The sequence below is a fragment of the Rhodnius prolixus genome, unplaced genomic scaffold (genome assembly GCF_049639745.1).
Source record: "Rhodnius prolixus isolate KJV_2025 unplaced genomic scaffold, Rpr scaffold_12, whole genome shotgun sequence".
NCBI lineage: Eukaryota > Metazoa > Arthropoda > Insecta > Hemiptera > Reduviidae > Rhodnius > Rhodnius prolixus.
In genome coordinates, this window is record NW_027411635.1 from 17000114 (window position 1) to 17022993 (window position 22880).

The window sequence follows — 22880 nt, forward strand, 5'->3', positions numbered from 1 at the left end:
CCTTTACTTTAGGCTTTTATGTGTACATATGTGAGTTACCAGACATAGTTGGACGCTAAGCACCACCTGAAAAAAATGGGCGATTACTTGAAAATAAATTACCATTATATTAGTATACTTCATACATATAATAAAAATACAAAGTAGACCAAGTAAATTCTACTTTTACTAAATATTTCAAATTTGAAGAAACTTAAGTTAGACTATTAAGCATTGTATTAAAGGAAATAAATGGGAGTTCTGTTTTAAAAACTAATTTTAGCCGGAGGTACACTCTTTCTATTTTTGGGGGTCTAGAAAGCTCTATAAGTAGCTGGAAGAATTTAGTAAAAATTTATTTAAATGCCTATCTCTAATAAAGATTTATTTGCATTAAATGTATTATATTTAAAATAATATTTAAAATCATCTTTTTTAAACTTTATTTTCTAAACTCAACAATATGTACGATAATTAGGGGAATGTGGTAATAATCTTTTTTATTGGCTACCATGTGTTCTAGTTTAATTTTTGTTACCTTCTAAAAGATCAGTGAATGTTTTAATTTCAAATCGTTGGTTCATTAGAAATATGTACCATTGCTTCGTTTGTGGTAAATAAAAATAATACATTTTACAAATGTCAGTAAGGAGAGTATATTCAAATAGTTTTCATAATGAACCTCCAGAAATTATTCCAAGATTTCAATCCCAGGTAACTTTTATTTTAATACAAAATCTATTCAACAGTATCTTCGGAATTTAATACGTCTTTATTAAAAAACTTCCAGTTGTAATTATTTAAAAAGATTGAGAAAGTTAAGCTAGTTAGTTGAATCAAATTGTTAATTAAACAGGCTTGCTTTTTTAGGTACTGCATTTTGGAGTGAGAGCAGTGTTATTATTAGAAGAATCTGATATTTACCTCAATATACAGACTCGTGTTTGAATAATAATTTGAATAAGTCACTACTCATCTAAAAGTAGTAATTTGTCTTTGTTTTCATTTTTGTCAGTGTTCCGTTTAATCGGCAGTTGTATCCAGGGAGCAGATATTTAATTTTCACTTTTTCTCTACCTCAATGTAATTAATATATAATTTAAGTAGAAATTTAAAAGTAGGTGTTTACTTGGGTAGTCACTTTTTTTTTGTCCAAGGCCATTGGTCTGTTTATCTTGCGTATTAATATTTAATTGAAATTAATTCGGAATTATTTGCTTTGTCACGGCATTCCTTTCTATTAATTTTGTTTGCAAAAATAAGGAATAATTAAATCATAATGTATTTTGGAAGTAATAACGGAATCTTAAGTCAAAATAGTGCTCTAACAAGAGCTGACATGAATTCTTAATCAGCAGAATTCCCAATAAAAAACAGCGAGCTAGCTTGCACTAAGACCTGCAGTTCACCAACTAGGATATCAATTGTATAAATCTATTCCTTTTTATTTTAGGATATTACTAAGTAATGTATTCGTGCTCATTTTTCGCATAAGTTACAATCAAATTTTCACATAAAGTGGAATTTTGCTATTCCCATATATAGATCTCTGCCCATCAAACTGTGACAGAACTCGAATAGTGTCCGAAAATGGAGTCCGAAAAATGGGAAATCAAGGCACAATTTAGCCTTATAATACAAGTATTATCAGTAGCGGATTAACTGCTGATTTGTATGGCAACAACATAGAATAAATTAACTACTTCTGAAGTTAATATTACATTATGAAAAGTTTGTAATTACTTCATTTCGGAACAGTAATTAGGCTTGTTGCTTTTCTCTTTTCAATAGAATAAACTTAACCTACCAAACTTGATTAAGTAATTATTGAAGAGGTCTTTCTGATATATCGCCATAATTTTTTTAAATTTTCCTTTCCATGACAAGGTTATTCTGCTCGAAACGTTTTCCCATGCCTGCTATTTCATTTTTGACTTTATCTATTTAAATTCGCAATCAAATGAAATCGATAAATTAAGCAAACTTTTGATTAGTTTGACAATGCTCGTTAATTTGGAGTTGAAAGATTACTTACGATTATAGTGGAATCAAGTAGGTGGTTTCTGGAGTAAGATCATTATGAGAAAATCCACATGATGTGCAGGTCTCGCGCTCTTGAACTCGTCTTTAATAGTTTGCCCTTTTCAATAGGCCCGAAAAAATGTGTGACTTCCTATGTGAGCAAGTAAAATACTCTGTTGCGGTTTATACTTGTTGAATATTTTAGCGGCTTGATGGATAACAAGCCGCCATTGCAGTCAGGTGAGTTTGTAAAATAACCTATAAAGGAGGATATCCTCATACGTACTAATATATTAGGTAGCAATTAAAAGAAAATTATTTTTTTTACAAACGTTTTGGGATTTAACTAAAATATGGGGACAGTTCTGATCTCCAAGCACTGCTAGTCAAAAGGAGCTTATAGCATCTCTTGTAGTTTTACTAGGTGAAACCTCTTGTTTACCAACCTTGTCGTTTTTGCGTATTATGATTTAGCTAGAGGTCTAATATCATAAACTAGCTATTGCAATGCCATCTTACAGGATATAAGTTTCCGATTCTTCCCCTCCTGACATTCTTTTCTCTTGAGCTGGATACAACCTGTAGGATGTTATCTGAGCCTATAGTGCAGTCTAACGCTAAAATAATCTATTTCAATCTATGTTTGTTTAGGTGCACTCATATTTTTTGACAATAAATAAAATTTCTTATTTATTTTCAGCAAATTTATAGTCCACACTTCGCTTATGATCTTTACTGCATTATTCGCACTAAGGTTAGATGGTTCCTTGGATTGGTCATACTGGACTGTATTTTCTCCAATATGGTTTTGGAAGACAATGGTCATCTTCGGAGCTGCAGTTGGAAGCTATGTTTGGTGGCGTTATCCACATTTCAGGTATAATTGTAAAAATAAAAAATTAATGAAATTTCTCATTTGAGAGAGAATTTTGCTTAAAGTATATTATAATATTATTAATCGTATATTAAGACAAAGCTCTGTGCTATTTAAAGCCTCATTAGACCCATGCAAATTTAAATCACAATGTAGCCTTGTTTGAGTTTGTGAATTGTTTAAAAATTATACTCATGAAAGGGTGACTGGATTTGTAGAGGGAAGAGGATTTATTATTCGTAATAAATGTTCACTTCTTGGAGCCGTCTAGATAAGGGTGCTAATAACCCCAGATATTTAATCTATTTCCAAATTATAGTTATTAAGAAATTTATATCATAAGGAGTTGTATTTGATTTCCACGCGGATGTCCCGGGTTCGAATCCAGCTGCTGACCCTTAGACATTCTAGGAGCTTCTTACAGCTCACTGTCCAGTAATGGACTGTGTTGTTTGTAACGAGAGGATACTGTCCGGAAGCCGGCAGTGCACTGAAAAAGCTCCGGGCGCCAATAATCTCAGATGTTGACAAGCCTTAAATCATAAAAAAAAGTAACAGGGGCACCATTATGAAATACCCCCTCCCCCGTGACTCTATTTTATTAAAATTAGGAGGTAAATCGTTGAACAACGATAGGCAATATAAAAATAAAATAAAATTTATGTTTAAACTGCTATTCTTAGGCATACTGGACTTTTTTAAATTAACTGATTGCTTTTAGAGTATTTTTTTATAATCACTCTTAAATTTATGTATGTTAGTTACTTTTTTTACACTTATATCATGACTCAGGCGTTTCCCAATAATTAAATATTTTAATAACTGTTATTAAAAGAGGAATTCATGTGAATTTTTCGCGCCATAATTTGATTTTTCTTATCAAACTATTAGGATCAAATAATTTTTTATTTAAAATTGCAGACTGGAGGGTGAAGCTTACGTTCACTACAAGGCTATGCTTATAAGTCTCGCCTTGCACCTCATTCTGTTGATGTTTGAGCTGCTGGTCTGTGACAAGTTGCAGTCCGGGCGCCATTTGTGGATACTTGTCTTTATACCACTTATTTTCATTTCAATTGTTTCTATTGCTGTTTGCATATGGGCTGTGAAACACGATCGTTCTTTTGAGGTATGTATTTTATTTTATTTTATTCAATTTTATACTTTTATAAAAAGCAATCATTCTGCAGTGGGAAGGGCGCCAATGGCCTCAAATATTTAATCTATTTCCTTTTAACAAATTTATATTATAAAGAATTGTAAATGGGCTCCATTGTGGAACACCTTCCCCCTCCAAGATCCTATTTCATTAAAATAAAGAGGTTAATATATTATCTGGATTAAATGTAAACTTGTTGCTAATTGTGTAACCATTACTGTTTAATGCCTTAACTGCTTTATTACTCTTATCATAAAAAAAAATATATATGTTTATCATATAAATGACAATAAGAGAGTATTAATTGCTTAAAATTTTAATTCTCTACTTTCAATATTTTCATTGCTCAGTGTTCTTCGATACTTATAAGATTTTTCAAAAACGTTCTGCAAGCTTTGGTTTAAAATCAAGAAAGTGCAAAGGCTTTGTTTGCACTAGACTTCAAATATTTTTTCAATTCGGCGGGGAAGTAGGATATAGTGTATGAACCAAAATGCAATATTTAGCCATCCAAATACAGATATAATAATATAATTGTATTTTTAGATATATTTAGATATAATTTTTTCCTATTATTTGAAACTAATTGTATATTGGCGACAATATTGCTGATTTTACTGTCGTAGCACGAGTTTTATTTATATTCCTTACTGGTTTCGAACTTCCATTCATTATCAGATAATTAAAAATGAAAAAAATAATAAAAAATATGGGACCAAAATTATGAACGGTCACAAATCTTGCAGTAAAGTATCGCAATAATAGTAATAATTTACATTAAAAACAGTATACATCCCTTCTAGGTTTCAAAATATTTTATATTTCTGTTGAGACTCTAGGAATTTTCATTATTCTATAACGTAAGTTAAATAACGTAAGTAGGGTAGGGCTTTAATGACACAATACAGAATATAGCGACATTTCTTCTAGGTTCTTTAATGATACCAGGATATATTTTTTTAAATTGCTTTAAAATTATTCGATGATTCACGCTTTTAGTAATAAATTATTTGAATTTAGTTGTGTGCTGATCTTAAATTTTAAAATGGATTTATATGTTTCAGTTGGAATTGTTTTGTGCTGTTAATATGTTGCAATTTATCTTTCTCGCTCTGAGGCTTGATGAATTTACCTCTTGGAGTTGGGAAGTACGTCATTAGAATAATTATTATTTTATTTTGTAGGTTATAATTTTATATATTGTAGTAAATTAAGAAAGTAGGGATAATAACATATTTTTATTCATTTTCTATGGTTCTATGATGTTTTCAACTTTCTAAACACAAGACAGTGCCTACAGCTTTTATTTCATTTAGTAATCATTTGTTTTTAGTTCTTTGAAATTTAAATTAAATAATTTGTGAAATTTAGGAAAGTTGAAAGTGCAACTGATCGTTGTAACACTCAGTACTTAATTTTTGCAGTCTGAGAAATACCGGACACTAGAAATATCTAGCAAACTGGACAATTTCTATTTTAGACTACATATCTATTAAAAATTCTTTACAAAATAAATATTTTTTACAGGTAGTGTTCGTACCGTTATGGATAGTTATGTGTCTTTCATTGGTAGGGGTCCTTTACACGATTATATTCGCTGGGATTCTTCTGAGAACTCCTCAAGTTAATGCAAGACAAAGGAGGACTTCCTTTAATTCTGCTGTTGCGTATACATTTTTAGTGATACCAATTTTAATATTTCAGGTATGAATTTCCTTTTTCTCTTTTATACTGTAAGAAAAATGATTGCTTTTGTCCAGTTTATTAGAATTTGAATTATCACCAAAAATATAAGTATGTATTCTTATGTTCGAAATTGTCGACTTTAAAAATTTGTATATTCAGTCAGTTGTATCACCTTATCTCAAAAATCAGAAAAATTCAGAAATTCTCTGCACACTCTTTCAAAAATATGACATGATCAATTCAACCTTTTACCAATTTTAAGGAAAATAATATATAACATATAATATATAATTAATATATAATTTGAATATATAATATTCAAATAATATATAATATATGAAATAATATATAATTAAACAATGGTAGAAATATTTTCGCGTGGTTATAAATTGTATGTACAACTAAAGAGCCACGAAGTAAAGTGTTTAATTCTTTAATTATGTTATATTAAGCTAACATTTTAAGAATTAGACTTAGGTTTTAAAGCGAGTAGGTATTGCGAATTTACTGAGGTCTGATTTGGGGGGGGGGGGATTTCCTTGATATCTGGTCCACCTCTTTTTTCTTAGTTATCTCTATGCTTTCTTGCTTCGTTATTTTAAACTTATGCTTTGATGTGAACAAGTTTTATTGAAATATAATTTTATTGGGCGTTTTTTGGAATTTGAGTGTTCCGTATAAATTGATAAAAAAACGTTATTCGTCAAATGATCACTTCCTAACAGTTAAATCCAGTCATAAATCTTAGAACCTTATAACTGTAATCCCTAGTACCTTTTTGTGAAGTGTACACTTTCGCTTAGTTGTAAGATAATTATTAAAAAAATATTAATGGAACCAACAAAAGTCATGTGTTCAAATAATTTGTTTTATTTTGTTCACAGGTTTTGTTAACCAATAAACTTGACGGGGATATATCTATGTCCTATATAGGTGTCGCTTCACCTTTATTTATATCCTTTTTAACGCTGATTTTAATGTCATTCAGTGCCAAAGGGGGAAACAGATGTAAGTATTTATATTGTTAATCTATTATTGGTTGCTGAATCAATACCGAACTATATTTTTTGAACAAACTGATACCGTATATATGCTCTTTTTCACTTGAGCGGTGTGAGAGTCTTTTTTTTTTTATAGGTTTATACTTCATAAAACCGGGTTTAGCATGTGACATTTTTTCTCAATCTCGCTCTCTTAATGTTCCGTTACCTTGAGAGAGTCGTTTTTAAACTGGGCCACTAATCATATTTTATTTTTATAATTTATACGATGAATATTTTGTTAAATAAAAATTATATTTTGACAAAGATAACTCTTTCATTTTTTGTTCAATTTTATTCAGGGTGGTTTGGGATCCGCAAGGATTTTTGCCATTTTCTCCTTGGAATGTTTCCATTTCTGCAAGAATATGCAAACATTGCTTATAGAACAGACGGAGGATCGTCAGGTATGGGCAGCGGAAGTGCGGCTAGCGTGGAAGCCAGTGGACCAATGACTGCAGCTATTGGTGGCCCACCTTCAAACTCTAGAACTAGACAGGATAAATCGAATAAAAAACAAATGGATGTAACCAAACCAGTTGTGCCCATAGTTTCTATAGAGACGCCTGATTGAAAAAAAAGAAAAGCGTTATCGCTTTATAAAACACATGTGATTCTATTACTGTAAATTTGCAAATAAATAACATAATTTTGGTTGTAAGATCTCTTTTCACTTGTAAAAGTAACTCATTTCGATAAAGAAATTCTTAGTTTAATAATTGAATTTTGTTTTTAATCTTAAGTTTAAGCTAAAAGTTGAAATAATATTAAATCAAACTTGTAAATTAAGAGGAAGTTGACTTATAATACTAAGTCTCATACTCATAAATGTTTTAATCCAACGTTCAATGTTAAGTGCAACGTGTGACAATTTTTAAAAGATACCCTTATTGATATTTATATATTATATTTTTTGACGGAAGTTCTAACAATCTCTTGTATACTACGCAAAATCCAATTTATAATGTACGAAATTCTTTTATATGTAATAACAATAGCAACAATAAAAAAAACAAACAAACAAATAACGCCTAATTGCTGTAAATGCTTCCCTGTAAAAAATTAATTCACCTTTTAGTACTGATAGGAGATAGTAAATACATATATGTAAAGAAGTTATACAAAATAATGCGATTATTTAAATGTATATAATAAGTAATATGAATATGAAGTAATCGTGATGCATTTGAATATGAAGTTGCAATGCAGTTGTGAACGTTTATCTGATAGTCCAAAACTGTGAAAAAAAGCTTACTGTTGAAAAATCAGAACAACTTAATTTTTTCCATTTTCTGTAAAAGATAAAATTCCCATTTTTTTTTTTAATTAAATATTAAATTACTTATTAAATATTTATGAAGTTATACTTTGAACTTATTTTTTGATGGGCCAAAATGAAGCAAAGATTCAGACAAGCAGTTATAGATTTTTTTGGCCATTATAAGTGGGCTTCTTTCAAAAACATGTACAAGTTCAAGTCCCCCCCCCCCAATCCCAATAAAAAAATTAAAAAAATACATCTTATTGAATGAAGTGCGTGCGACCTACCTACCTAACCCATCACATTTGGTTCATAGAATTTCTAAGAGATGGATAAAAAATATTTCTAGCTATTGTAGAAATAATGCCCAATGTAATAACAACAATTCTGATGAGGCCTGACAATAAGCCATTTAAAGTTTCGAAAATAGTGCATCAGTGAGTCAAGTAAAAACAAGCTACATTTTTCTTTCTGTGAAAGCATTGCGGTTATATCAAGTTTTTGATATGGAGTTTCCATCATAAATATCCGATTTAAGGTCCCCCCTATGTAAAAAAAATTGGTCTACATGTGTGTATGTGAATGTGTGCCAGCCTTTCTGTGGAGCGTGTGGTCAGTAGCGTTACTCAAAAACGAAAAATCAACGAAAGTAAAAAATTTAACAAGTGGTTTTGGTGCTACACCGTAAGATCCAACAATAGCTTTCTGGAAAAAAATTAGCTAACGGGACTAACTTTGTAAGCTTAAAAGAAGTTTTTCGAGGCTTTTCCGAAGTATAACATCTCGAATTACCGCCGTAAACCCCACTCCCTTTTCTGTGTCCTGTGGGCAGTTCGAGAGTCTTTTAGAACTTAAAAAGATTATGTAACAAAAATAATTTTGCAACATAGTTCATAAACAAAGTCGTTAAGATTGATTTCTAAGTTGATTTCGTTGTTTTCTCATTGAAAGAATATTTTGAAATAAAAAAAAAATTGTTGAATACTCAAACGACTTTCTCTTACAATGATCGAGGTTTCGACTTATAGGTATATTTTAATTACGCGAGAAAATATGTTTGTAAGTACCGAACTTTTCAAAAACGAAGAGTTACTGGGAGTTCAAAGTTTTAATTCTGTTTTGGTATTATTGTTGTTTGCAACACCAAGGTTTTGGCTGAAATCCTTCAACCGTAAGTGCGACTCACTATAGTATTTTTAGTTTTTCGCTTTTTTCTCGAAAAAGGTTCTATTTTCATTTAATTTCTTGTACTATGTTTCTTCCTAATTCAGTCCCTTTTACAAGAAGCATTTTTTCAGATAAATTTTTTATTGTAGTTTTTCTCAGCAAACCATAACTTAAAGCACTTCTTTAATAATATTAAGGGCGCTGAACGCATTGCAAGAATTTCTAATCTGGATATATTAATTTGGTAACTAAAAGTACTACTTTACACACTAGTTTTCTGAATGTTTGAAATTTTCTAGAAAAAGTTTCCAACAATAATTATTAAACTTGGCATGCTACGGGCTTTTTATTTCGTTTATTTCAAACCTTTATCTATTTATTTTTTTTTAGAAAGAATGGTTTTAATGTAACTTTAAAAATATTTTACAGTGGCGCTTCTCAGTGGTGGGTAGTGCAAGTATCATATTTACTTAAATGCATGATTTATGGTAAGCTATATGTATCATCTTATAGTTACAGAACTGTAAAACATTTAGAAGAATTCAATTATCAAATAACACAATTTATCAAATACATTTTTTTTTAAGTGTACCACTCAGTATTGAGTCCACCTGAAAATCTTTAGATTTTCTCTTACTAATAGCCTCTAGAGCTCATTGTCCGATGGTCAGAGAATATATTGAGAAGTTCTCCCAAAGACTTCAGAAGTGTAAATACAGATAAATAAATAATCAAATGCATAGAAAAAAAACAGAAAAATATATTAATAAAACAGACAGTCTGTAAGAGATTAATGTATACAAAAATCAATCAGAATTGTGTCCTTTTTCGATACTTACTTTAAATAAAAATAAAAATTGTACAATTTACCTAAACTACCATAATTCAGAATACCCTTCAAGAACTTAATGCGTGTTGTTTTTACTTCTTCAATCTTACATTGCTGAGCTGTTTCCTGCTTTAGATTAGAATAAGTGTCCCGTAACGGTAGCGTGACCAGTATCTTCCCTTCTGTATTTCTTAGACAGATATTACTACAATTAGATGTCGCTAAAGAATTTGTTGGAATTATTTTACTAATAAATCTTTTAGATTGAGCGAATGTAAGTGGGTTGTTCTTGATTTTGTAAATTCAGAATTTTTGAACAACTATCACTGGCTTAGGTTGAATTTGTCTTTATTAGCTCGTCTACTTTCTCATTGCCCTGATTAGGGATCTAACAAAGTCGAATTTGTCTATTATGTTCGATTTCATTAAGCCTTCTTTTGCTAACATTGAGTACTTTGTAGACTAGACTTCTTTTTTTTTTCCGTTGATTCCTGAGCATCTTGAATTCTACTGTCAAGAATCACCATAACAACTACTTGAAAGACAGTAGCCAGGAGGCCGAGGGCTATACCTAGATGTTACTCTTCTCAATCTAGACACCTGCCTTCTAGATTTCTGCTTTGACTGCTTAAGTGGTTCCTAACCTGGGTAATCCTTTGAATAAGAGGAAGTATTAATGATCGTGATCAGTATTCAACATTAAATAAATATATTAATGTTTCCTGAATCGAATTAAATGTTTTTTTTTGGTGAGTTTGTGTACGAATGAATTAAATATATCGAAAAGTCAAACTTTTTTTTTCTTAATAGTACTTTTGAGTCTTACCAGTTTTTAACAGAAATTTGAATCGAAACCCTTTTCTCATTTATTTAAGTTGCACTAAACAATCGATGGCAAGGGATAGTTTTTTTTTATTATAATACATAGAGTAACAAAATTTCGTAAGAGTATTCCTCAGATGTTTGTTGAGGATGTTGTTCGGCTAGCAGTTGTTGGAATTTGTATTCTTCACACACTGTTGTGTGGTTGAACTGAGCTGAACTAGCGGCCAGCCTTCCCCACTACATTTAATTGGTGAAACTGTACGCTGTTGAATCTCCCACTTCTTCTGCTATAGAGTGTGTGTGTGTGGAGCGGTTTTTTATTATTATTATTTTTTTTTTCTTATTATTATTTTCTTGTGGAAGACGAAGAAGTAGCTTTGCCTTTCCCCATGCGGTTCACCAGTCCCTCCCTTCTTCTTGTAGATATTACCTGAAAGAAGTTAGTACCCCCACCACTTCAGGAGAGTGTACTACTATAGTTCTCCGCACTTTGTGCTGTATAACAACATCAAGGCAAAGGGGCTTGTCCGTTCCCGTGCGTCTTTGGTTTCCAAAATACTTATAAATACCACGTTTTTGTTCGCTGTCGTCAACTCAGTTTATTAGTATATATTTTTTTTTTTAATGCAGAACAGTGAATTTGGATTGCATGGTGAAGAGTTGTGCAGAAGTTGAAAAGTGCCCTCATTTTATAAATAAATTTTAAATAATATTTTCCTCTCTTAAAGTACTATTTTTAGTGAATGAACTATGTGTCCACAATTAAGAATCTTGCTTTTCATCATCAATTATGCAATAATCATCTTTATTCCTCTGTGTTCAGCTGACAATTCTATCCAGTTGCCAGGTATTGTGTTTTCAAATTCTACTCCTTTTTTTATATTTCGATTTTTTGTATAATCTTAAAACTATAACGTTTTATCGATTTGATTGTAAACTTACAATCGCTATAAAAAGATCTTTTTAGCATCTCTCACGAGCTTCTCGTAACAAGAACTACACAAAGACTGCAGAAGTCCTGCAGCAAACTCTACATCCATCCACTACCTTCTACGCTTATACAATCAACATCCATTGATATTAAAGAAAAAAAAACTGATGTGGAACATTTAAATAAATTTCTTTTATAAAAATTCGAAAGGTTTTCTTCTTCAGACTGGAAAAATTTTACTAAAAGTATTTTATTTTAGGGATACCTTTTTTAAAATCAATTTCACGATAAAAGTCCACTAAAAAAAATAAGTTCTTTAAGTAAAAAATAGTGTACGAAAACTAAATTGAAATCTTTCCAATCAAGAGATTATCTTAAAACTAAAACAATTTTTGGCAAATTGATTTTATCTTTAATTTTTAGAAAGATGATAACACGATATTATCACAAGTCAAATCAGCTCTCTAAATGAATTAGCCTCACTCTCTCCTCCAAAAATGCATTTTTTCCAAACAAAAGTTACTGAGAGTAATCAGCTAAAAATAATAATCAACCCAAGATTTTTTTAAAAAGATTAAATCGCGTAAAAGTGCAAAAAATCTTTGGGAAATTGGCCCTTGAAATTTCAAAATCATTATACGATTTTACAGCCTCTACTGGTAATAAAACTAAACAAAATTTTAATATTTTAATTATTAACGTTTGGAATTTTGAATTACGACCATGTTAAATTTTTAATCTTGAATTTTAAAAACAAAATTCAAAGGGAACTTACACTTTATATTTGGTTTTTAGCACCCCCAACGGACATGACAGTAATTTAGCGAAGGAAATCCATTACCGGAAATAGTATTTTACAGAACCAATTTTCCACTTTCCTGTGATTCTCCCTGTAATCTGTAAATCTGTAAACATTTAGAACAGTAACTTTTGTTAAAATACATACGTATATATATTTTTTTAAGGATATTGTAAAGAGGAATGGTTATAGTTCCGGTCTAAAGTAATAGTTATGTCCGGTGTAATGTGCAGTAGTACTATCTGCATTAATTTAATTCAGTGTTTGCAGTTTGCAAAATAGTAGTAGTATAAATCTAGCGTATTGTAAGAGGATGTGTGAGTGTTTAAAACCAGATTTCGTATGCTCAGGGAATACCAAAACATGTATTTCATAAGAGAACTCAAAATTAAAAAATCAGAACTATTACAATAGCTTCCACTTTTTTTTGAAAAAGAAAGTAAATTTATAGTCAGGAAACGGCAATCCTTAAATTTTCTTCATTATCATTTACACTAAAGTGGTTAGTTGATTTAAATTTTGCAGTGTTTCTTAATTATGATACGTAACTCTGGGACAACCCATCATGATAGCCCAGCTATTCCTGTTTTACATTAGTTTACTAAGCATTTTTGAAAATTGTATCTTTTGTAGAAAAAGAGGAACAAAATTCAGTTTTTGGAGTGCTTTTTAACTGTATACTTTTTAATGCAGTGTAAAAGTTCTTTTAGCAAACGAAATTTGAGTTCTTTTTTTGTTAACTTCAGTATACAAAAAATTATGAACGACTTGCGTTGATAAAATCTTATTCAAGAACAAATCATACATTTACATATATTTACTTTTAGTTCTAAATACTTTCTAGGGTAATTTTTAGAATGTTTAATTGTTCGCAAACCAAAGAACGCGATATTATTTCGTCTTTTGTTGTTTTTTTATAGAAAAAAGCTGTATCTTATGCAATTTTTACAATAGTTCAGAAATACTATGAAACACGATGTACAATTCTGTTCATTTAACATGAAACAATGCAGTTTTGCTGAAAAGTGGTATTTGTTAAAATTATATGAAGTCAGTTAGATGACAGATATTTCCTCAAGTCCTCTATAGTTTATTGATTTTGACGTCTTAATTGTTTCATTTTACATTGATTATCATAACAATATCTATTCATTATTATTATTACAGTATTCACGAAAAACAAGAGCCTAATATACGGAATATCATACTTTCTGAACCACAACTGTAGAGAAACGTTTTAACTCCATAAAAATAATTTTCGCTAGTAATAGCGCAGACTGCGGCTACTCTGATGATCCAACTGGTCTGCCTGGAACTGAAGCGTGGCAAGTTTTAATGCAGTGACGGGCATGACTAAGGTCCTCCAGGCTGAAATCATTGGTATAAGTGGATGCTACTGTCTATCTTTTAGCATGGTAATTCAGAGCTCAAGGCTTGGAGCTTCATATTACAGGAAGAATGTACCAAAGAAAAAGTAAATAGTATTAGTACAGAGAAGCAATGGAATTCTCTTCTGGGTACCTACAAATGCCACAACAAGTTGGCCACTACAGAGATACTAGATACTATTTTCTAGTTCTAAAATAGTTGTGGACGCCACAAAACAATTCTGTGACAGTGATATTAAGGCGTAGAACATGAATGGATTGGAGAAGGTACTAGAAAGAAACGTATTGGTAGGTTTATAAAAAAGATCTCTGTAAGGTACAAGATGCACCATTATCTAGATAAGTGTGCTCGTCTCACCAATACTGCGTTTAGGGTATTCGCAAGAGGTGTATTACTAAAGAAATGTTTGAGGGTTTTCGGAGCTCAGAGGTATTTTACGAAATTGTGGACCCAATGATCTCTATATTTTCTGCAGGGACTTATATTTATTAACAATACGTAACCGTCAGACAACAGGCCGACTTAAAGACACATTCATTGCGATGTCAGTTGCCTAAACAATCATTAAGTTTTGTTATGCGGGATGTACGGTATAACAAACAGCTAGACCACTTAACGCTGATTGAAGCTACCCTAATCCCACCTGGAATAGATTATCAAAGAACTGTCACCGTTGCTAGCAATGAGTGTTTCTTGGAGTGAATATAAAGGCACTGTTTGGGGCAAGCATTAGCCTTGCTCCAAAAGAAATGACTCCCATTGAGCCTGCCAAAAACTAGGGCATGCTTTATTAGGCTCATCAATAAATCGCATGGATTTTTCCAGCATCATCTTTTTTTTGCAGAACTCTTTGTAGATGATTTGCCCAAGTGCCTGAAGTGTATTGTTGAGGATATATCGGTAGATAATCTGTATTTACTCAAAAGGGTAAAATATTATTGCCAATTTCAGTCATAATTTGTTTTATTCATTATACGAATTCAGAACTCAATACTAAAAACGCTTAGAGTACAATATTCAGTAGTCGTCACTCAGATCACAATTTAACCAACCCTGATTCTAGAAATGGTTATACATTTCTCTAAACAGCGTTTTCAATGTTATGGGTGGTTCTATCACTTTATAATGTTCATGAGTATTATACAATGAGTTGGTTAATGAAAATGGAAGCTTTATTTTTTCAATTGCTTTAAATATGGTGGAATAAATTACTCAAATAAATGCACCCCTGTAGCTGAGCGGTTAGAGGCGAGACCTGTAAAGCTAATATCTATTGCGGTACTAGGCTATATTCCCGGTCTAGGCCCTTGGATTTTATTTAATGTTTAATATGAGAACTTTGTAGTTAAAATCGGTAGTTGTGGATGTAAAGCCCGCCTGAAAAATTAGGCTTAATTTTGTTCTAGAAAAATTAATTTTTTGATAGTTATATTATCAGTAGGCCTTTCGATTTATAGGAGCATTGATTTTTACAGTCCACCTTGTAGTATTACAGATAATTAAATACGTAGCGTTCGAAGGAAATTGCTTGATTTATCTTATTTCTTTATTTTTAGCTCAGAGATAGTTTTCTATACCTATCATTTTTGGTGGAAAATCTTTTAATTTGAATTATATTTTTGAAGGTACACAACAGCGACGATCTTTTTTTAAATGAACGTAAACTACAATCATAAAAAATTAATCCTGCTATGGTTTATACCATATTTATTTACTTTGTTGTGTTCCCTTCAGTTGAAAACATTATTTTACACGATGTGCTTTTACAGGGCTCTTTCTTAAGAAAGAGATCGTCATTTTTACTATCCTGATCCTTTAACCATAATGAAAATAACTACCACTTCATTTTCATTTGCATCAATTCTGTAGCTCCATTGCGGCTGTGTAAAAGTTCGTAAACAGATTTTATCTAAGCACATGGCTCGTTAATTTCCTGTTTAAAGTGTCCTAGTACAGGAAAATTAGCAAATGATCATGGTTACAAAAATATATAATCTAAATAATCAATGCTTGTAAATACATGTTTGTATTAATGGGTGCAGTTATTACATAAATCTGATTACGTTCTTTTCCTCTAATTATAAAGTTAATTTAATTATTTTATTTAAATTTTTCCTTTATATTTTTCAAGCATATAATAATTTAAATTCTAGTCGAATTTTTGTTTATTATTTTGTTGGCAAGAAGGATTTATATCGTAGAGTATCACTTATAATATTAAATGATTAGTTAGTATTCCGAGTTGGATTGAATCAAATATATCCAGTTATTCTGGAAAAAATTCCAAAAATACATTACTCTAAAATAGCACTACCATTCGATCGATTTTTTTCAAACTTGGCTTTTTAATAATGCACTTGTTTAAAAATGTTGTTTTTCTCAAGTAAAGTTGCAAATAAATAAGCGTAGGAGGGAAGGGAATAGCTCAGTTGGTAGCGTGACGGACTAGTAAGCCAAAGTTTACAGGTTCAAATCCGGGCATGCTACCCATAAGTTGTTCCTCTTTCTTGAAGATTCTTTAACAACCCAGTTTTGTCTGTAAGGAGAGACAAATGCTCGGTGGTTGTGCACTGAAAAAATGGTGTTTCGATTGACAATATTGGTTTAAAGCACCTTCACTTAAATGAGGACAAAATCCAAAAATTAAAACACTCTAACGAATGGTTGAACTTAGTTTAAAAAAAAAAAATCATTGATTTTTAAAGAAAACTGCGAAAATCTGAAAACTCATGAGTTTCGGCTGAAATCTTAGAAAATCAGGAGCAACAATAATATCCAACAGGAGCTTTCTGAAGTTTTGCAGATCATAAACATTTTCAAAATCAGGGAGCTTCATAGCATCCTGTGAAATATCAATTTTGTTCCTCTCACAAGAAATAAATAAAAATAAATTATGGTGGAGTCCTAATTTTGAGCAGAAGTTTTTTACAACAGTCAAGATCTAAAATACTACTAAGTTCTCAATACTCACTTGTAAGCAACAAGTACTCTCTTGTACAACTGTAAGAGAAAAGCAGTAATTAACTCCGTGTTTGGAGCGACAATATCACATTTATTTATATCGATTACTAGTATATTTTATTAATACATTATGTAAGTGATATCATGACATAACGACCGAGGTCAAGACAATGTAAGCAGAATAAATAACTCGCTTAAGTCCTGTATTCTCTTAGATACATTTGCTGATTTTGAAACATCACACGATATATCTTTAATGCTATAAAACTTAATATGGGCAATACCTGCAACTATGGACTTCCAATCATAACTATGTATAGCAATCAGCCTTAATACTTTTCAGTATTTATAGTAACTAGAAGATAGTAATTATAGATTTCAGTCGTATTGCAAAAACAGGACTGCCAACTTTGGAAGCAATTTTCTTTTCATGTTTTTGCTCCTGACTTACAACAAATAATGTCAGTTTGGTCCTGGAACGATTCTTCGGATGTTGTTATCTGCCAGTAATACAATAATTGCGATTGTCGGATGAAACAGAAGGTCTCGTAATCTCATCTTTACCGTTTGTGCTTATTATTTCATTTTTTTCTTTTTTTAGAGATTATTTCAGTGTAGTAACTCTACTTTTTTGATAGATTTCCTAGCAAAGCGATTTGTATTTCCCTTACGTCAGATTGGATTTCACCCCATTATCTTAAGATAGTGTTGTCGCTTTTCGCTTAATGATACAGCCTCTCCACGTCGAGATCAAGGAGACGCCATTGGCTTGAAATACAATGAGCATTTTAGTTGTTTGATTCTTTGAATTCCACTGGTTCTGTTCTGTAATTCCATTCGATGGATCTGTAGAATAGACAATGGTTTATCTGCCAAAATGTGATATATTTATTTAATGGTTGTTCAATTTACTAGATGCATTACTCTAACTGTTCCAGGACCTGATTTGTATTGCCTTAAAGAATGTCGATAGGTTTTGATGTTAAGTATTAACCAAATACCGAGTGTTCTTTTTTATTCAAAACTCTTGAAACTGCTAAAGAGTTTTCGAGATCCGTTTTTCTTTTATTGTTTCCATTATTTCTCGGACTAGTGAGAGATCTTCCAATTGTATCCATTACCTTGTTGGTACAACCAAGCTGGGTAGACCAGCTTGATGGTCCCCTAGGCATAGTAACTCCCTACGGTTTGTTGTGTAAAGTGAATTTAGTGTTTATGTGGTATATAGTGTTCTGATAAATGTGCATGGTGTACTGAGCTGGGGTAAAATCAGTGGGGTCGCTACTCCCCAAGTGCCTGCATACAACAGACACTCCTTGCTGAATAAAACAATAAAAATAAACATAGTGTATTCTGAGGTATAATTTAGCAAGTGTCCTCATTCTTTCTCGCACACAATGTAGATTTAATTTTTTTTGTCTTCATTTTTGTGATTTAATGCCCAAAAATGCATTTTCCTGCCTAGAAGAATGTTTCAATTTAAGCTCAATCTAAAGCAAATATTTATTGACAGGTTTTTTGCAAAATCAGGCAAAAATCATTGGTAGAATCAGAATAAATCATTAAAACTGCACGGTAGGACAGTTGTATAAGGGTTTATTGTCAATAAACTGCCACGAATAAGCGTAACTTTGAAAAACACCCAATCTTTGACAATTTTCTTTATAATTTTAGGGCAAATCTTCCTTTTTAACTGTAATTTTTGGTAAAAACCCAGGTCAATTAGATTTTGAGGAAAGTGTTGCCCAAAAATGGGCAAAAACGGCATTTTCAGAAATCGTTTTTTCTTCTTCAAATAGACCTTACTTTGAGTTACCCTGTTTTGTGCAAATTTTTGTTTTTTTTTTAAGAATCAAATCTATGGTAATGTCTCTTTTTCCTGAAAGCTTTACTCAAAAGACTCAAGACGCAAATATATTTCATGCCAATGGCGTTTTCTTGATCTTGATGTTCAACCACATCATTACCACTGTATGGGAGATGCCTAGCTTATGGTACCACGACAAACCATTAACTTGGATATTTGAGTTACGTTGAGCACATAAATGCGAATTAAATAAACACTTTCATGTTCTCAAGTGGTATATTCTTTGCCAAAAAATCGAACATTTCCCCTGAACGAGGATGTAGAGTAAGTAGTTCTTGTAAAATTTGTAATACTAATTTGATTGTTAGGTTAGTTCGTCAAGTATTTTCACAAAAGAAAGGGGAAAACAAAAAAACAATTTTAGACAAACCAAAACGCTGACTCGCACAGAATAAAAAAACAACCTCGGTAAGGAGCAACGAAAAATTACGTAATAAATTTGTCCAAATATTCTTTAAAAATCTAAATGAATAGCAGGCCTAAAACGTACTTTTTATTATTGCCACTTCTATTGTTTCTACTTTCAGCACAAGCGTGAACACAAAGACCAAGTCCACTTCCGCTTGGAAATGTCATTGTTATTAGCTCATACCGTGTAGGTGTACTGATTTCTAATATTTTTAAATGCAGACTGTTTTCAAAGGGTTTAAGGTAGCAGAAATAATTATTTTGTTTACTGTAAGTGAAGACCATAAGTTATTTAATTTTTTTAAATTGAAATTTACACCGGCTTTAAGTAAATACAATGTCAATGAAAATAATCGTAATAATAATAATAATGAAAGATCAGAATTGACCCAGTCTGCTCAGTGGTAGCACTCATAACTGTATAGTCACTCATTGTCATTATTTCTAGCGAGAAATCATGAAGCCACTGGCATTCGAGGCCGTCTGGGAGGGCTATATGGATGGGGGGCAGTGCTGCGGACAAAAGAGGGTAAAGTTTTGTGGAATTTTCATGTATTGAATACACAAATAACAATAAAACGCTTTGATGATTGTCCAGAGGATTTGGATGGTATTCATCCAAATCGATTTAATAAGTGCTGTATATTTGAGAAGATTGTTACCGTAGTTTTGATAATTTTTTTTATTATCTGTCTTAAAAGTTATTTTGACAGATATAAGTCTGTGGTTTATGTATATTTCTTGTCTTTTAAGTCGTGTAAGTTCCATGTCTTTAGTCGATATATAGCCAAAGAGTCTGGTTATACGAGGGTCGTTTGAAAAGTCCGTGCAAAGTCAGAGAGATAGCACCACTGGCGCGTATCGAGGTTATGTTTAGTTAGTAGCATCTCTTGGAAGAACACACACCAAGTTTCAGCCAGATCGGTCTATTTCTTTGTGTTTGGCATTCGTTTGAATCGAGGAAGTCGAGTGATTTTCAAAAAATGGACGAAAAAGAATTTCGTGTGTTGATTAAACACTACTTTATGAAAGGCAAAACGCCTCAGGAGACTAAAGAGAAGCTTGATAAACATTATGGTGACTCTGCACCTTCGATTAGAACAGTTTATAAGTGGTTTCAAAATTTTCGGAGTGGCCATATGGGCACAAGTGACGCTGAACGTTCTGGACGCCCTGTTGAGGTTACTACTCCAGGAATCATTGATAAAATCCATGATATGGTGATGGATGACAGAAGAGTGAAGGTGCGTGAGATTGCTAGTGCTGTGGGCATCTCGAATGAACGGGTACATAATATTTTGCATCAACATTTGGACATGACAAAGCTATCCGCAAGATGGGTGCCGCGATTGCTCACGCTTGACCAAAAACGAAATCGTGTGAAGTGTTGCAAGGACGGTTTGCAGCTGTTCCAGAAGAATCCGCAGGTCTTTAAGCGTCGTTTCGTCACTGTGGATGAAACATGGATACATCACTACACTCCTGAGACCAAAGAACAATCTAAACAATGGGTTACCAAGGGGGAATCTGCGCCAAAAAAGGCGAAGACCGTTCCTTCGGCCGGAAAGATTATGGCGACTGTCTATTGGGATTCGCAAGGAATAATCCTCATCGACTATCTGGAAAAGGGTAAAACTATTACAGGTGCATATTATTCATCGTTATTGGACCGTTTGAAAACCGAGCTGCAAGAAAAACGCCCACGATTTGCCCACAAAAAAGTCCTTTTTCCATCACGACAACGCACCAGCTCACACCTCAACAGTTGTGGTCGCAAAATTAATGGAAATAGGGTTCCAACTCGTTTCACATCCCCCCTATTCTCCAGACTTGGCTCCCTCGGACTACTATTTGTTCCCCAATATGAAGAAATGGCTGGCGGGAAAAAGATTTTATTCAAACGAGGAGGTGATTGCAGAAACGAATGGCTATTTTTCAGACTTGGACAAATCCTATTATTCGGAAGGGATCAACAAACTAGAGCAGCGTTGGACGAAGTGTATAAGCCTAAAAGGAGACTATGTTGAAAAATAAAAAAGGTTTAACCCAAAAAATTAAGTAGTTTTTATTTTTGCACGGACTTTTCAAACGACCCTCGAATTTCAGAGAAGGAAAAGTTATCTAAAGTTAAAGTGAAGGTAACATTTTGACATTTGCTTTCATTAATTTTTTTATCATCAATTCTATAAATCTTATTTTTGTTTTTAATGCGTTTGTTTTTAGTAAGTTATTCATTTTTCAAGATAATATTTTCGTATCATAGTTTTGTAATAACTATTTTATTTAGATGTTCTTTCTTGAACAATTAGGTAAAATTATTACGCCTAGTTCAAAGAATAAAACGTAGTTCTGTGGATTCCTAATTTACGCATAACTTTTTAAAAAATTATTCACTTTAATCTCAGGATTTTGGCCAGAAATTTGGAAATATCTCTTCAGGTTAGAAACGTAATATTATCCTTTCCTAAAGGACCTCCTTTTAAATGAAACTTTCTCGGAAGAATTGAAGGTAAATGTACAATAAATGCAACGAAAGTAACGGCTACTTTCGAATTTTTTTTTTTATTTTTAATTAAAAAAAAGAAAAGCATTTACATATGATACGGATGCTATGTGTGCCATTCTAGATGATCTTGACATTTGAACACTTGTCTTAATCGTCTTCACCTGGCAAAAAACAAATAGAAATCATAATAAACATACGCAGATGTAAACACAATTTATATAAATTTATTTTTCACTTTTAAAATTTCACTAATATATTGACTGGAATAGCAAGCTTTCCCTAGAAGTATTCAAGTTTGATATTACAAAATTCTATTTATATTTTTTTTATTATTACGTTTTCTTCATACAAACTATTTTTACAAGTTTCTGTAAGTGAGTTGGTTGTAAAATATAAAATAATTATGAGCATCGAATTTTACAAAATCAAATATATAAAAACAGTTTTTGCGCCATTCTCTATTCATCAAAAAATCATCTTTTTAGAGGAAAGATTGATACATCCAAAGGTAAGGAATCATCGCTAATTTTTATTCTTACTCTGTAGTTTATAATTGGCAAACATTAGATCAATCTTCAAGGTTTACACTGATTAATAATTAGTGGCATGCTGGTTTTGATTACATAATTAAAAACTGTATTTGAACTTTTGTTTTTACCTGGTAGCTAGCGTAAAAACTGTAACTGTTGATTGCTTCTTTGATTGTGACGATTTGGGTATTTGGTAACGAAGATAACTTAGCGCTAAATCAAAATAAACTTTGGCATAAAATAATACAAAATAAGATTGAAATAGGGCAGAATACTGAAATAGTCACAACCAAAGAAACTAGCAACACTTAAAAGTTTTTTTTAACTCATTGTATATACAGGGTGTACACGGAGGAGAGATCGAAACTTCGGGAAATGATTCTGCAGCTCAAATGCAACAGAAAATATTCTATTCACTTTGTCCTGATTCTAAATAGTGTCCAAGATATTTGCATTTTTAACTATTCCGTCGATATTCGCGTTTTCTACCATAAAAACGGTAGTAACTTTTCTGCCCTTTATCCTACAACAAATCTGCTTTTGAAGCTCAATAAATGCACAACTTCTTCTGTAATCGGGTGACTCCTTGATTCATTAATCATTGAAAAAATACAGTTGAAAATTTTAAACAGAAATCATCGACATTT

The 22880-nt window shown here is 31.8% G+C and overlaps 2 protein-coding genes across 3 annotated transcripts in view; both read left to right on the forward strand.

Moving 5' to 3' along the window:
* The first annotated feature begins 505 nt into the window (after nt 1-505).
* Nucleotides 506-7830, forward strand: LOC141461903 (transmembrane protein 185B). The gene is made up of 7 exons (XM_074143348.1): nt 506-693; nt 2702-2878; nt 3797-4004; nt 5099-5182; nt 5562-5738; nt 6605-6728; nt 7063-7830. The coding sequence occupies exons 1-7, from the start codon at nt 656-658 to the stop codon at nt 7332-7334; spliced, it is 1080 nt and encodes a 359-aa protein (XP_073999449.1). The 5' UTR covers nt 506-655; the 3' UTR covers nt 7335-7830.
* A 3622-nt stretch (nt 7831-11452) lies between these two features.
* sas (stranded at second transmembrane protein) overlaps nt 11453-22880 on the forward strand; it is a 47589-nt gene continuing 36161 nt past the window's right edge. For both annotated transcript variants that reach the window (XM_074143345.1, XM_074143347.1), the window contains exon 1: nt 11453-11689. In XM_074143345.1, coding sequence (XP_073999446.1) covers nt 11593-11689 — 97 coding nt within the window. In that variant the 5' untranslated portion in view covers nt 11453-11592. The remainder of the gene's footprint in view (nt 11690-22880) is intronic.

Coding starts and splice junctions, on each gene's coding strand:
- LOC141461903 (XM_074143348.1), top strand. CDS start 656: ATGAACCTCCAGAAATTATTCCAAGATTTCAATCCCAG. Junction 694..2,701: donor TTCCAAGATTTCAATCCCAG/GTAACTTTTATT, acceptor ATTTATTTTCAG/CAAATTTATAGTCCACACTT. Junction 2,879..3,796: donor TGGCGTTATCCACATTTCAG/GTATAATTGTAA, acceptor TTAAAATTGCAG/ACTGGAGGGTGAAGCTTACG.